We start from the raw sequence: 17,408 nt of genomic DNA, 5'->3' as shown, positions 1-17,408 counted from the left end.
TCAGTAGTCAGTTCTGAGATGCAGTCAGTTCAATGGAATTGCTCTTGAGGCTGCATTGATTAGCCAATCAACTTCATTAGGTGTTTCATAAAGGTCAGCAATTTCTTTGGGGCTGACCTGACTGTATGGAACAAGTTCTGAATCTTCTCTGGATTCAGGAATACCTTCTTTAGCTCCAAATCTGTCAAAATCTAAGGAATACAATTCATCATGTAGGCCTTAATTCTGATTAATTCTGATTTAGCTTGACCTGGAACAAAGCTAGTTGTGCACTATCAAAGTTTGGTAGTTCTGCTGAAGTAAAACATCAATATAGGCATGTAGTTGGATTGCTTGAAGTTGACTTTAGCTGGTGATTAAATAAAAAAAAACAAGTTTTTTTTTAACTGGAAGTAAGGAGCTACATTAAAACTTAAAAGGAATGGAAATTGCTCTGTATATGAAAGAGGCTGTTCCCTCCTCAAAGCCCCGCTCTTTACGCTAAAGTGTGACTTTTTCTCTCAAATCTACTTTGTAAAACAGTAAAAAACTTTAGTGTAAAGAGTAGGGCATTGAGGAGGGAACAGCCCCTTTCATATACAGAACAATTTCTGTTCGTTTTAAGTTTTAATGCTGCTCCTTACTTTCAGTAAAAAAAACTTGTTTTTTTTTAAATTTAATTTCTGAACGTTTTTGAATTAATGCATGTTTTGATTTTGACTCTCTACACATGAATACTTAGAAAGAAAATTGCCTCTTTTTTTTGGCTAAATGACTTTTTCTTAGTTTTGATTAGATGATTTTGAGAAAAAGGAGTGGGGAAAGAGGCTTAGTTGTCCTTCAATCTTTTGGTTACTCAAAAAGGCATCTAGAACTTAATTTCTTACAAACGTTTATATTAATAAAAAACATATGTAACTTCCAAATTAACTATTGTAACAAACTTCTATATTTGTATTACATATTTGAGGGGGGTTTGCCTTCTCTTTAATACCTTGCTCTTTACACTAAAGCTTAAATTTTGTCCCAGTTCTTTAAGAATGACCCCTGAATCACAAAGGCCATAGAAGAAATAGTTGAAATTACTAAAAATACTTTAGCATAAAGAGCAGGTATTTAGGAGGAGATGAACCCCTCATATGTGTAATAATTTTTGTTTGTTTCGTTTTAATGCTGCTCCCGACTTTCAGTTGAAAAACTTTTTCATATTTATCTTTTCATTGTTTTTTGTTTTAAAAAATATTAGAAAATCCTGTGCCCCTTTCATGGAAATTCTTTCCTCCATGGAAAGATCCTCCCATGTAACTAACTCCCCTCAACCCCCCTCTCTATCCAAGAAAAAAAATCCCCTGAAAACGTCTGTATACTTCCCAATAACCATTACTATATGTAAACACTGGTCAAAGTTTGTAACTTGTAGCCCCTTCCCCAGGGACTGTGAGGGAGTAAGTTTCCCCAAAGACATAGTTATTAGGTTTTTCGACTATGCTGAACTAAATGGCTATCTCAGAATTTTGACCCATTGACTTTGGGAAAAAATGAGCATGGGAGGGGGTCTAGGTACCCTCCAATATTTTTGGTCACTTAAAAAGAGCACTAGAACTTTTAATTTCCGTTAGAATGAGCCCTCTCGCAACATTCTAGGACCACTGGGTTGATACAATCACCCCTGGGGAAAAGAAAAAACAAAAACAAATAAACATGCAAACATGATCAGCCTTCTGGCAAAAATACAAAATTCCACATTTTTGTAGATAGGAGCTTGAAAATTCTACAGTAGGATTCTCTGATATGCCGAATGCGATCGTGTAATTTTCGTTAAGATTCTATGACTTTTAGGGGGTATTTTACCCTATTTTCCAAAATAAGGCAAATTTTCTCAGGTTTGTAACTTCTGATAAGTAAGACTAAATTTGATGAAACTTATATATTTTAAATCAGCATAAAAATCCGATTCTTTTGATGTATCTATTAATATCAAAATCCCATTTTTTAAGGTTCCATTTACTTTTGAGCTGGGTTGCTCCTTACTACAATTTGTTACCACAAACTGTTTGATGACACCAATCACACAACATAAAATGGCTGGATATGATACTAGCCCAAATGAGACTACATTGAATTGATATATTTGTTGTCTGAACATAAACATTAGACATTTCCAATGGTTCTATAAATCCTGATGTGCCAGTAGGCATCTTTTAGATATATTGATACTTCCAAATTTTTATTCATGAATTTCATCTAGTAGTCTGGCCTGGTATTTTATTTTGTAAGTTGTCACATTTAAATATTGTTTTAGAGAGGATAGTTCTATTACTTGGTGTCAAACCTTGTTTACTTTTTTCCAAACTAGAAAAAAAACTGACTAGAATCCTGGAGATGACTTGTTTTAGACTTCTTATATTACATATTTTTGAACCATATTAACAATTTCTGATTCTAAAATTTACAGCCTAACTGAATATTTGACATATTTGAATGATTGATCTAGTTGTGTATTAAAGGGGTATTTTAAAGTTCAGATAATAGCCATCCTTGGTGACATTAAGAACGAAATTTGTCATCTGTGATGTTATTCCAATCCTGAACAAAGTGTGACAAATGGTTTCCTACTGGGGTGTGACTTTGGGCTGGCACCAGGAATAAGTTATTGAATATTTGACTGTTTTCTGGTTTTTCAGCATGTTTTCCTCTAGAATGTATCCTACGTTTTTTGGGATGGAGTGAAGGTACAACCTTTTTACTGTTTAAATATTTCTTTGGAGGGAATAAATTGGCTGATTTTCTTCATATTTTGGTTTATTTTGGTCTGGATCAAAAACAAATCATTGGCCCTGCTGTGAATCATATTTATTTTTACCAGCTACTTATATTGAGCTGCTGAAGAAATATAAAAATATTGTTTGCCTTCAATCCTGTAACACCTCATTCTATGAGTCAGTTCTTTGGAATTGGCAGAACACAGATACTCATCTTCTAGAGATGACGACCTCAATTCATTTTTAATTTCTTGTTGACTTTGGGAAAAAAGAGCATGGGAGGGGCCCTAGGTGCCCTCCAATTTTTGGTCACTTAAAAAGGGCACTAGAACTTTTAGTTTCCATTAGAATGAGCCATCTCGCGACATTCCAGGACCATTGGGTCAATACAATCACCCCTGGGAAAAAACTTGTCTTCTGGCAAAAAAATATGAAGTTGCACATTTTTTTAGATAGGAGCTTGAAACTTCTACTGTAGGGCTCTCTGATATGCTGAATGTGATAGTGTGATTTCTTGAGCCAAAGATTGATCTCAAGATATTATCCCTTCTCATTAGTGTGTTGTGGCATTTGTCATGTCTTGCTCAACCTGGAATGACAATGGGGTCAAAAAAAAATACCATATTCTTAGAATGATTTATTTTTGTTGTTAAATGCACATCTTCTGAGCATTACATGCCATAGTTTTTCAGCATTGGAGAATACGGTAAAGTAACAAGTAGTTTTCTCTCAAAAGGCTCTATTTCCAAATCCAGCTCTGCTGCTGAGAGAGGTTGTTGGATGGCAAAAGTAGGTCTGGGACAGATGGTGTCATCCAGCCTTTCATATATAAGACCAAATGATTTTTTTTTTCATGTTTTCCATTTCATTTTGTAGTTTTTATAGCATTTCCAAAATTACATCTTGACTATCCATCTGTAAAAAATAAATTCCCATTGAGGTTTATAATATATATATATATATATATATATATATATATATATATATATATATATATATATATATATATATATATATATCTATATATATAAAAATAAGTTGTCTGTCTGTCTGTGGATCAGGTGACGTCATGTTTCTGTGTCCGCTGACGTCATGAAATTAGTTGTCGTCATTTTTGCTTTGACGGTGACGTCATTCAAGATATTTAAGACATATGTTCACGTAGAAATCTATTAATGTTTAAGTTTACAATGACTGATGAACTTACCATGGCAAAAGCCGATGAAGATGCTCAAAGAGTCTATGCCAAAAAACTTGCTGCTGATAGAGAAAGTCAGAAAAGAAAGCGTGCCGAGGAATCAAAAGAACAGCAAGGAAACAGGCTTGAGGCTAAAGAACGCAAAACCGCGCAGTTAGATGAAGATCCACCTGGACAGCAAGAGTCAAAACATATCAAAACTGAAAATGATAGCGATGATGATTGGGTTTGGGATTTTGACTTGGATAAGGTCATCAATGCCTACCAGATTTTAGTTAAAAAAACAAAGGTTCAGCGATATGTATTTCATAGTGAAGCTGAAAAATAAAGAAGAAAAAGAAAACTGAAAAAAGAAAAAAATGTAAAAAACTAAAAAATACTAAAAAGAAAAACACTCAAAGAGAAATTACAGACCGGGACACAAATGACGACCAGGACAGAGGGAATATAAATAACGACCGGGACACTCAAAGAGAAATTACAGACTGGGATACCGGGACACAAATGACGACCGGGACACAGGGAATATAAATGACGACCAGGACACAGGTATTTAAGAATATCGTTCAAAGACAAATTTTTAATTGTAAGAAGACCGTTGAAAGAGAAATTTCTAATTGTAAAATGACTGAAGAACCTACAATGACAACGGTACCACCATCGAAGTAGATAACCAGTGGGTTGTTCCATATTCAAAGGCAGTGACATGGCAGTTTTTGGCTTGCAGCCCAAAATCAAAGATTTCGACGAAATCGTACAATATCAGGCTGGAAGATACATAAGCAGTAATGAAGCTGTTTGGCGAATTCTTTCATTTCCGATACATGAACGTAGTCCAGCTGTTGTTCACTTAGCGGTACATTTACAGAATGGTCAACGTGTTTATTTCTCAGAAACCAACATGCAACAAAGAGCCCTGAATCCAACGGATACAAAATTAACAGCTTTTTTTTCGCTTTGCAAAAATGATTCCTTTGCAAAAAAACTGCTGTATACTGAAGTGCCTTCGTATTACACGTGGAATACTAAAAATAAAGTATTTGAACGTCGAAAACAGGGTAAGTCAGTCGACGGCCAACCTACCATCTTCAAAGATACCACGATAGGAAGACTCTACACCGGTCACCCCAATCAACATGAATGCTTCTTTCTACGCCTGCTTTTGGTGAATGTACCCAGTCCGACATCCTTTGAGTATTTGAGAACTGTAAACGGTACTATACATGACACTTACCGTAGTGCATGCCAAGCTCTGAATTTATTGGAGAATGACCAACACTGGGATAACTGCATCAATGACGCGTGCGAAACGTCAACCCCAAGTGAAATTCGTGCATTGTTTGGCATCATTTTAACAACTTGCTCTCCATCAGCTCCTACAGAGTTATGGGGAAAATATAAGTCAAAAATGTCCGTAGATATACTCCATCGAAAACAGTTAGAGACGTCAGATATGACTTTTGATTTTACATCAGAAATTTATAACTACACTTTAGTTATTATAGAAGATTTGTGCGTACGTATGGCAAACAAACCTCTTCAGGATTTGGGAATGCCTTCATCTAACCGTATCGCTGCTGTTTCGACATGTGTAGAATTGGATCGTGAACAAAGTTACAGTACAAGTGATCTATTGTCTTATGTACAAAATAACATTTCCAAGTTAACGTCAGAACAAAAAGACATTTATGATACGATACTCAATTTCAGGACGTATACAACTACCTGCTGATTTCTGTAATTTAGTGACGTCCAAAAATTAATTGATTGAAAAAGTATTTCCGAATATTCTAAAAAATTATAAAAATAATAAATGGCTAAGTGAAAGAGCGATTCTTGCACCCAAAAATATAGACGTCCACGAAATCAACAATATTGTTTTGACCAAGATTCGAGACCAGACAGTCCTTTACAAGTCAATCGACACAGTTTTGGAACCAAATGAAGCGGTTAAGTATGCATGTTTGTTTGTTTGTAAAAAGAGCGTTTGCATATGACGTCATTATTAGTACATACGGCTTTGTATCTGCACAGACAATGGGAAAGCCAAGAATGTTGTATATTCGCAATTTTTACGTAGTTTAACTCCTGCAGACGAAATGAATGCTTGCCTGAAAAATTCTAATTTATGGGCACACGTAAAAATATTAAAATTAACTACAAATATGCGTGTCCGATTGCAAAACGATGACTCTGGTCAAACATTTTCAGATCAATTGCTGGCAATTGGAAACGAAAAGCTCCCAGTAGTGGGAAAGCCAAAAATGTTGTATATTCGCAATTTTTACGTAGTTTGAAACACATATATAAATCTATCTATATTCACAGGTGGGACACAGGGACACAACTACAATGGCGCGTAACGACTTACGCGCGCGGGGGGGCTTGGGGGGGCGCGAAGCGCCCCACCAACTAGGTGTTGGGGTGGCGCGAAGCGCCCGACCAACTAGGTGTTGGGGTGGCGCGAAGCGCCCCACCAACTAGGTGTTGGGGTGGCGCGAAGCGCCACCCCAACAGCTAGTATATATATATATATATATATATATATATATATATATATATATATATATTGACCACAAACAATATTCTCTTCATATAGAAATGACTTTTGTATCTAGGTACCATGCCTTAGATATAGCAGTCTGTATGCTATGAAGGCCTTATGACCATAAATAATTTCTTAGACAACACTGCTTTTCCATTCACAAAAAATTAAGCACTGACAGAAAAACTGACTTGATTTCAACAAAGCAGTGAGCAAAATGTGATTTGTTAACTGTTTTGTTGAAATTAAAACCTATTTTCCTTGCTTAATTTTTTGCATTGTGACCATATTATTGAGTCTATATGCTGCAGGGCATTGTGGCCTCAGTAATGATAGTCTATATGCTCCATAGGTGTTATGATGTTAGTATTTGGTCCATATGCTCAATAGTTTTCCACATTGAAATTGAACTTCTTTTTTTAGTTTTTTGAAATTGAATTTTTTACTAATTTACTTTTTGTTTTCAGTAAAGCTCAGTGTGTAGTAAATCTGATCCTAATGAAGGCTAAATACTTGATTTTGTTTGGGATGCTTATATTGTAGTTGTTACCTTGTATTTATTGTTACTGACTTCAAAAGCCCTTGATCACTAACTGATGAAGATGAAACATAATTAGTTAAATGTGCACTTATTGTGTTTAGAGGGGAATCTGTATGTTATCATGTTTATAACTTCCCCTGCTCTTTTTAATAGCTCAGTTTCTGCTGCTCAATGCTCTGTTGAGTGCACATGTATTCATGGTGGAATTGATGTTTCTTTATTTACCTACGCTGATGATATTTTGAATCTGAATTGCGCCTTTTTGGGAAGTAAGAGAACTTTTTCTAAATCCAGAATCAATATCAGCAAATCAGTCTGAATTTTATTCTTGATAAAAGTGTAGCAATTGCTTTCAATCTCCAAAATGGTAACTCCACATGCAACAGGGTAACTCCACTGCAACTTGAACTTTCTGAAACATCTATTCTGCTTTCTGATAGCCTTCTCTATCTTGTTATGCTCATTGGAAGAAGTATTAAAGAAAACCATTAAGGTTGTAATTCAAAACCTTGCTAAAAAGATTTGGATTGCATGTGCTTTGCTTGCATCTAATATCACAAATATTAGTCAGCTTCAACTTTCCAAAGCTTACAACAGTCTAACTGTGCCCCATCTTCTTGCTAAGTCCCCCAATTGGAAATTTTTTTTCTACTTCAAGTAAAAAATATTAGCCAAATCTATTGTAAATTCGCCAAGTATCTGCTGCATCTGCCTCCTTGGACCAGTAATTCGTCTCTGGTACAAAAATTTAAATTGATTCTGCCTGCAAACATTATTGATAAAAGAGTGGAAGATTTCAAATCCTCTGCTAGAAAACTCAACCACCAGTGGTCTTCCCTCTTCATAAAGTATATAGTTATGTTTGTGTTTGTTGATTGTAATTGCTCTTATTGTTGGTTGTTTATTTTCTCTTCTAATTTTTTTTTTATCTTACTCTGTCAGTAGGGCTACAAACCCTCTCTTGTTTTGTTGACGGGTCAGAAATGAATTGAATTGAATTGGTATTAGAAGCCCATATTTTACTAAAATTTGAATACAAAACTCTTGTTTAAAAGTAGCTATTTTTATAGCTCAGGACTCAGGCACAGATGCAGCTAGAGTTGCAATTTCAGCTTCAAAATTGTTGACTTCCTGATTCTTGATTTTGGAGTTCTATTTTCCAGTGTTAACCTTGGATATACAAATTTAGATACTAGTAAGCATTTTGGTGCTTTTTCTATCTAGGCATATTTTGATGGGTTTCCTTCAAACATATTTGAAGGGGGGAACGTAGTTTTTAGACTTTAGGTGCATATTAAATAGAAAAAACTGGTTTTTAACTGAAAATAAAGAGTGACGTTAAACTTAAAACGAACAGAAATTACCCCATGTATGAAAGGGGCTGTTCCCTCATCAACGCCTCGCTCTTTATGCTAAAGCTTGACTCTTTCTCTCAACTCTACTTTTTAAAACAGTAAAAAACTTTAGCCTAAAGGGTGGGGGTTGAGGAGGGAACAGCCCTTTCATGCATGGAGTAATTTCTGTTCGTTTTAAGTTTTAATGTGCTCCTTACTTTCAGTTAAAAGAAAAACTTTTTTTTTTATTTAATTTCTGAACATTTTGAATTAATGCATGTTTTGATTTTGGCTGCACATGAATTTGCATATTATTTTTTTGGGGCTAAATGGCTTTCTCTTAGTTTTGATTGGACGATTTTGAGAAAAAAGGGGCTGGGGAGGAGGTCTAGTTGCCCTCCAATTTTTTGGTTACTTAGAAAGGCAACTAGAACTTTAAATTTTTTACGAACGTTTTTATTAGTAAAAGATATACATAACTTATGGATTAACTTATGTAACTAACTTCTATATTCATATATTTTATTACGTATACGAGGGGGGTTTGCCCCCTTGTTAATACCTTGCTCTTTGCACTAAAGCTTAAATTTTGTCCCAGTTCTTTAGGAATGACCCCTGAATCACGAATGCTGTAGAATAAATAGCTGAATTTACTAAAAATACTTTAGCGTAAAGAGCAAAGTATTTAGGCAGAGATGAACCCCTTATATGCATGATAATTTGTGTTCATTTTAAGTTTTAACGCTGCTCTTTACTTTCAGTTGAAAAAACTTTTTCATATATATTTTGTCATTGTTTTTTTTTAATAATGCTAGAAATCCTTTGCCCCCTTCATGGAACTCCTCTTCCCACTTGACAAATTCCTCCAAGGAAATATCCTCCTGCATAGCCCCCTCCCCTCAACCTCCCCAACCAAATAATTCCCCTTAAAACGTCTGTACATTTCCCAATAACCATTACTGCATGTAAACACTGGTCAAAGTTTGTATCTTGCAAACTTTCCTCTGGGGACCGTGGGGGAATAATGTGTCCCAAAAGAAATAGTTATTATGTTTTTCGACTATGATGAACAAAATGGCTATTTCAAAATTGTGATCCATTGACTTTGGGAAAAAATGAGCGTGGGAGGGGGCCTAGGTGCTCTTCAATTTTTTTGGTCACTTAAAAGGGCACTAGAACTTTTAATTTCAGTTAGAATGAGCCCTCTGGTGACATTTTAGGACCACTGAATCAATACCATCACCCTCTGGGGAAAGAAACTTCTGTCTTCTGGCAAAAAATGTGAAGTTTCACATTTTTGTAGATAGGAGCTTGAAATCTCTTCTGTATGGTTCTCTGATATTCTGAATGCAATGGTGTGATTTTCGTTAAGATTCTGTGACTTTTAGGGGATGTTTCCCCCTATTTTACAAAATAAGGCAAATTTTCTCATGCTGTTAACCTTTGATGGGTATGACTAAATTTGATGAAACTTATATAATCAAAATCAGCATAAAAATCCAATTCTTTTGATGTATCTATTAGTATCAAATTTCGTTTTTTAGAGTTTTGTCTACTATTGAGTTGGGTTGCTCCTTCCTGCAGTTCATTACCATGAACTGTTTGATTTATTTCAGTTTAAAGCTATGAAAATAGATTGAAACGATATTTGTATTGCTATTCTGTATATGAAGTTGATAGGAAGCTCTGGAAATTTCTGTTTTTCTTTGATTGAGTCTTTTGATTTTCCTGAGTTTAATAAATTATACAATTTTTTTTAGATAACTTGTTTCAAGTATGGATATAGTTCCACCCCTATGGCATAATGGCCCTACACCTGGTCATCACTACAACTTCCCTGGTAATTCTACAGTGTCATCTCAAAAGCCTGTCAGTGTAACTCAGTAAGTTATTGAAGTATTATTTATTTACCAAAATGATATTATGCTACACAGGCATATACACTCCTATAAGCATTGTACTGAAGAATGGCATAATAATGAGGGAGATATAGAGGATTCATTATCTTGCCTAAAGGATTCTTACAGCTTACAGCTCTTCACATCAAAAGAGCTTCATATTTTACTAATTCAAAAATTTTACTTTTTTGAATAAAAATAATCTTAAGAATTTTTCAATGTATTTGTGTGATCTTTGATGGTGCTGCAGTAATTTACAGTGGATGAGGAGGGGGCAATCTTTTTTCTATCACCAGTGCTCCACACTGGGGAGGGCTTTTTGTTTTGGACCCTATTGGTATGTCTGTAATCTTCTGGTGGTAAGCCTAGATGGGAGTCCACGTTTCAATGTTTAAGTACTGCATTTACCTGGTTTTTTAAAGTTTCTTCCTTCCCTTTTTTTCACCTAAAAGGAAAAAGGAGTGATATGTGGTTATTTGACGTTTGACAGAAAAGAAAATATAATTTAAAAACAACCCAGAAAATAAGGGTGACTTTCAGTCAGTTGGCAATGTAATCAATCTAGTATATTTAATGTATTTTTATGATGAGGAAGGATTTGCTGGTAATAACATCATTGGAGTTGGTCTTACTGAGTATGTAGATTTTAGAATTTTGAGAAAATTCCTAATAGTACTTGTTAACCCACTATAAACATCTTTGGTTGGAATGTTAACAGGAATATTATAGATTCATCTGGAATACCAACATTAAAGAACATATATTGGAAGAAACATCATAGAACATTGAACAAATACTATGTTCAACAGGAACTACAGGAACATTATAGATAATACATTAAGTAAATTTCCGTTGGTGGAGAAGTTTGTCAGGTGATCTGCTGTTTTGGACACCCAGAATTGTCTGATTGAAAATGTAGAGTCAAAATATTGTTATGATAGAATTGAGATAAAGAAATTTAATTCATCAATTTAATTTCTTTGAATTTAGCACAGCCTCGCAAGCTTCGCTTATGTTGTGCTATTTGATTAAGAAATGTTTTTTTCTAATAAAATTGTTCTACTACTAAAAAAAAAAAAAAAAAAAAAAAAAAAAAAAAAAAAATGTTTGATGGTTTTGATGAATAAGAATTTCTTTTTGACCATCTATCAAGAATGATCGCAGTGACTGCACCCTAGGAATATTAGGTAGATACAAGGGAACCTCTTGAGGGGATAGAAGGGTTGTTCTTTGGTTGCTGTCACTTTTCAGGGGTGCGGGACAATTTCCTTCTTATCTTTGGGAGGAGAGGTTTTTTAACATTTCTAAAGATGCTGCAGTTTATTTTATAAATCGTTGAAGAATGAGAAAAGTCGTACTTTTAGAATGATTATCTATGGTGATAAAATTTAACACACAAAATAGTTTCCTTGTCTGGATGATTTATCTACAAAGCCAAAAATTTGAAAAGGAGTATTTCAATTATTTTGTGTCCTTACCCATGGGGCTGTGCATATCATTCTTCCTTAAGAATACTTCTCGACCTTTCGTCCATCTTGTTGGAAGAAGTACACAATTATGCATAAAAGAAGTTGGGGTAGGGGACCTGCTTTTGGTCTTACAAACTGAAATTTTTGTGTCATTTTAGTTTCCCAGAGATTTAACATCAAATTTGTACTATAATGTATATTTTTGTTTCAAACTGCGCAATGTGCACCTACAAATACTACAACTACATCTGGAATGCCTTATTAAAGTAATCACATGTTTTCGTAAAGCCATACCAGAAGATTCAACCCTATGTTGAATATATTATCATTCTCAACTAATAAGGAATCATACTCTTCCCCAAGTTTTTCTTGGGAGGGAATTATATTCTTGTCTGAACTTACCATCATTGCTTAGTTGTCAGAGCCAAACTGCCACTGGTTGTTCTGTGTTGACCTTTACTATTAACAGGGTGACAATTGTGTTCTACACGTTTCAAAGTCTTTTCAACTGAGTAACCACTGAGTCTTGCTGTTTTTGGTCAGTGTTCTTGTGCATTAGGAAGATTTTAGAAATTATACCAAACACCAACATTGGGATCAATGGTCCCATTAAATTCATATTTTGGGGAAAATAAACAAACTACCTATACAACTTATACTTATAACAAACTACTTATATCTTCAATTAGCCAGCTTTGTGATTTTCAAGGGGTGTCAGGTTTCAGATAGAATAAAAGTATGACTTTTCAAAGAGACACGAATTTTTACTATAGGTTGCACTTCCCCCCTGGATAAAAGCAGTCCTTTAAAATCCCAGAATCTAGGGAAAATTCAGTTGCTCCTATAATATAGACATAGCAACTTTCTACAATTTCGCATTGAGCATCAACAGTTCATTAGCAGAATGTTCCACTTGTCATATTGGTGAATAGTGATTGTTCCCCAGTCTGTGCATTTTTTTTTAGAATTACTTCAATCCATTGAAATTATTATTATTTAGCCAAAAAAATATGTTATTTTAGTATATTCAGGAGGGAAGGGGGAAGCTTATGGCCCTAGACTATCTGTAAAAGCTTTTTTTTCTTTTTTAATTGATGTTACTTGGCATCATGAGCCAATTATTATTGTGAAATTGCCCAAAAATAAAATAATAGCAATGAAGTGCAGTATTATTTTTTTTAAGTATTATTTGAAAACGCAAAGCTTTCATTCTATCTACAATATAACACTCATTGAAAACTGTTTAACAATTGAAGAGAAAAGTAAGAAAAAATGTTTTTTCACTTTACTTATGATTATGCATGTTTATTCTTAGTCATTGATAATAGAGAGACGGCTAAACTTATAGTCAGAATATATCTATGTAAGTATAAGCTTTCATTTTATTTAAATCCTGACACCTCATTGGAAATTATAAAGAACTTGAAGGGAAAAATAAGAAGAAGTATGCTGATTTACCAGAAAAAGTCATATTTTCAAGAGACTGTTTGTTTCAATACTGGGGTGTTTGGTACAGTTCTTCAAATCTTCACAGTGCACAAGCGTACTGGTCAAAAATGTAAGACCTTGTAGCAAGACCAGGAGGTAACATAAATGAGGTACTTGGACCCCATTCGCCACCCTGATCATTAAAAAAAATTGTTTCTATTGGAGAGGGAATCAATATATGGTCTGAAGCTACCACCCAGTTCCATATGCAGAATTTTTTTCGGGGGGGGGCATAAAAAAGCCTTAAACGCATAAAAATTTGTTTCTATCTATTTATTTTACATTTTTACGCTTCAGATTAGCATTTCGGGTGGGGGGACTCCCCCCTGGATACGGCCTTGTTACCACCTGCTGTTTATTTGTATGTACCTATCTGATACTGATACTCTTCTGTTATTGGTCTTTGCTGTAACTAAACAGAAACTGTTAATCTCGGGAAGGGTTTTATAATCTGGTCTTAACTTACCACAAATTATTTATTTGTAGAAGCCCATCTGCCACTGGTTCTTCTGTTATTGGCCTTTGCTATGAGGGGGGTGTGATGATCGCAGCCGACACATTAGTATCATATGGTTCAATGGCTAGGTTTAAGGGAATCTCTAGATTGATGAAAGTAAATGAATATACTACTATTGGCGCAAATGGAGACTTTGCGGATTTCCAGTATTTACAAGAAATAATTGAAGAGAAAGTGTAAGTCTTTTCGTTTTGGTTATTTATTGAGGTGCAAAATTAACATTAGAGAGTCACCTGTCTTAATAATAACAGAAATATATGACAGATAAAGCTAAAAAAGACATTTCTGCCATATAGAATTAGTATAAAATACATATATGTTCATTCATAAAACAGAATTTTCTTTCTTCTGGAAAAATATCCATCTTCAAAACATAACAAGACATAACTTTTATGGCAAGGCAGTGAAAACGGCCAATGAGCAACATCAAACCAATATAATAAGCCATAATAATATTGAATAATGGCAAAATAACTGGACATGTTGCCAAAATGGAATAGCCTAATAGCTAAAAAAAATTCATGTATCTGTAAAAAAAACTTGATACTTTTAAAAACTAACAAAGGAAGTGTAGGGTGGTTATATCCAAGGGTACCAATCCACAAAAATACGGTAACGGACTTAGTAAACAGCCATGTACCTTCAATTTAATATCTTTTTCTTGCCAATTCCAATGAAAAGGGCGTTCGTCGAAGCTTAAGAGGGGCTCATTTGATTGGAATTTAAAGTTCTAGTGCTGTTTTAAAGGCTTGAAAGTGGTTGGGGGGTAGTTAATGACAAAATAAAGTAATAATTTAAGGGAGGGCATTTTATTATAGGACAAAATAATGGAAAAAAGAACAAAATGTGACCTTGATTGTAAGGCTTTGCAAACAACCAATGAGGCAGCATGCATCACATCAACTCAGCCTTATCCACAAATTTTATTTATGAGATTCTTACATAAGTTTACTAGGCTCGTCTCTAGAGTCCTTTTTGAAAAAGGAAAGTACATAAGCTACTGTAGTTGGTATGCTTTGTAACAATAGTATTTTCTTGAAGACGAAGTAAAAATGGCAGTATAGGAGGAACCATCTACCAAATCGGGTTTTTGGCTGTGTTATTCTAGTAGAATATTATATGAAATCGGCTCTGAAATGGCAGTACTGGGCTCTTCTAAGGAATTACTCATCAGATTCTTTGGATAATTATTAAGAAGTAATAATTATTTCTTAAAAACCGCATAAAAACAGACCTGCTCTCTTGAAGGGTACGATTACATCCTCTAACAAGCTATATCCTCGAACCAGGTAATTTTCTGGTAATTCTGTGAACCTAGCAATAATTTAGAACGAGCTCAATCGGGTTTTGAAACGGTAAGGATTATTTTTCTTTTTTCAAAACAGCGAAAAAATGTTATTTAGTTAATTTAACCATGTCTGCACATAAGGGGACATGCATCAATTTGTGTTCAGTTCAGTTTATTAACATCAAAATAAATGGTCAACAATAACTCTCTACCCCTACAAGGCTCCATGGCCCGTTACATAGGGGTTAAAAGAAAAATAAATACCAAATAAAGAGTCTCTTCTTAAAAAAAACAAGACATCCAATTAAATAATTTCGTGTTATTTTTACTTACCACTTCATCCTCGAAATTCAAATCCAAGTCCACGCCATCTCCCACCATCACTAAATTGATGTTGTTGTTGTTATTTTCAATCACAATCATTCTGCGGAACAAAACCCTCCCTGCCGCCACCCTGAGAGTTGGGAATTATATGCTTGTAAGATAGTGATAATCTGTCATGTTTAAATTTTTTGATGTTTTGAATTTAATATAGTATTCTTCTGATTTTCAGAAGAAAAAAAAGAAGGTCTTTCAATTCATGCCTGTTTATGGTAAAAAAAAGTTTATTAAAGAGATCCTACTGTTTATAAGACCTCAAATATCTTGGCGAGGTCTTCAAATGATTTGGATAACACAAATGGTTCTCAATAAAGTATCAGACAGGCTACCCTTTCTGACCAGTAACCTTACAATTAAAAGAATTGGAAGGCTTATCTAGTTGATATTCACAAAAACATTATTTAATGCAGTCGATTTTATGTTATTATGATCGGACAGCTTGGCATTCTTCTGTGTTCTATTTATGTTTTTACCATTGTAGCTCGGGGTTGGCCGCCCTAATATGTAGCAGTATTCTCATATATATATATATATATATATATATATATATATATATATATATATATATATATATATATATATATATAAAATCGAACGTATGTCTGTGTGTCCTGTATGTTTTACTACACTGTTCATCTGATGGCCAAGAAACTTTAGTAGTTTTTTGAGTACCCTACTGAAAAGGTTTTAAGCTTTTATTTTTTTTTTGATATTCAGTCACTGGGTTAATTAGTTATAAATTTATGTCATCTTACACACTTCCGAAATCATAAAATTTCTTTTGAAATAAATTGTCTGATTTTGGTATTGCACAGTTTCGTTAATTTTAAATACTGTTGAGGTTTAAAAATGTTCCCGTTGTTAATATATGGAAGGAATTTTCCTTGGGGGAGGGGGTTTTCCGTGGGGGCAGGGGTCTTTGAATTTTATTTCTTTAGAGATCGCAGCATTAAGCAACGGGTAAGCTAGTTTCTGAAAAAGTATGAAAGCTCGGAATGCTTTCTTTATTGAAGAACAGAAAGGATAAATGATAAAACTTGCTATTGTATCTATTCTAAGTTCCTGTTAATTCCTGTTAATTCTTTAATTTTTATGTTTAATCTTTGAACCAAGTATTAATAAATTTCTATTGGCTTTTCCATACTTACAGTCTCCTTTTTTTTCAACAGGATATTCCTATAACTAGTGGTTTAAATTTTAAAGTTTTAGTACAGCAATTTATTCGCGTTTTTTTTTACTATTAGCCTATTATTATTATGCAAAATAAAGTCTCACGGATCACTTTCATTTGTCTCAAACCATATATTTTTACGAAGTAAAAACGTTTTTAAGAGACTAAGGCATTATTAACCGTGCCTAGAATCACTGAAAAGAACCAGTCTTGCCGAAATGGCTGCCGTTTTGAGAGACTATGGTATTATTAACCGTACCAAGAATCACTTAAAAGAACCAGTCTTGCCGAAATGGCTACCGTTTTGAGAGAATATGGAAATATTAACCATACCATGGATCACTTAAAAAAAACCAGTCTTGCCGAAATGGCTACAGGCCATTTGGTGTACTGTTTTTTAACTAGCCTGTGTTATACATGCTACCCTAGCCCTAGCTATTTTATAATCAATAAAAAATAATTTATAAAAAGATAATCTGCCTACTTTTGAAAAATGTTAGGTCGAGTTCATTTAAGCCTAGAACTAATGGAAGCCAAAATTTATGTTTTCAATTTACTCTTGCTTTGAATTATTCTAGTTCTTTTGTGTAATATTGGACTGTCAATGGTACTAGTAGCCTTTAAATAGTGTTAAACCCATGATTAGATTGCCAAATATTCTTCTTTAATTTATTGCCCATTCCCTTTGGTATGGTCAAAATGTTTAAGGGCATTTAGTATTAATTTAGTCATATTTGCTTCAAAAACTGAAAAATAACCTTTAGTATTTCCAATGTCAAATGGTCTTTTCCCATTTTGGAGCGGAAACCCCTGTTTTTGGGAAACTTTTTTTAGGAA

At 34.2% G+C, this 17,408-nt stretch overlaps 1 protein-coding gene across 2 annotated transcripts in view; it reads left to right on the top strand.

Moving 5' to 3' along the window:
* Positions 1-17,408, top strand: part of LOC136031779 (proteasome subunit beta type-4-like) — a 39,251-nt gene that overhangs the window by 5,401 nt on the left and 16,442 nt on the right. The window contains exons 1-3 of one of the 2 annotated variants that reach the window (XM_065711551.1): positions 8,202-8,220; positions 10,120-10,242; positions 13,701-13,907. In XM_065711551.1, the coding sequence (XP_065567623.1) occupies positions 10,136-10,242; positions 13,701-13,907 (314 nt within the window). In that variant the 5' untranslated portion in view covers positions 8,202-8,220; positions 10,120-10,135. Of the gene's footprint in view, positions 1-8,201; positions 8,221-10,119; positions 10,243-13,700; positions 13,908-17,408 lie in introns of those variants that run through there. The other variant, XM_065711550.1, reaches the window with a different exon arrangement.

The sequence above is a fragment of the Artemia franciscana genome, chromosome 10 (assembly GCF_032884065.1).
Source record: "Artemia franciscana chromosome 10, ASM3288406v1, whole genome shotgun sequence".
NCBI classification, from domain to species: Eukaryota; Metazoa; Arthropoda; class Branchiopoda; order Anostraca; family Artemiidae; genus Artemia; species Artemia franciscana.
Note: the sequence above shows the minus strand (reverse complement) of the source record. Positions and strands in the feature narration are given on the sequence as shown.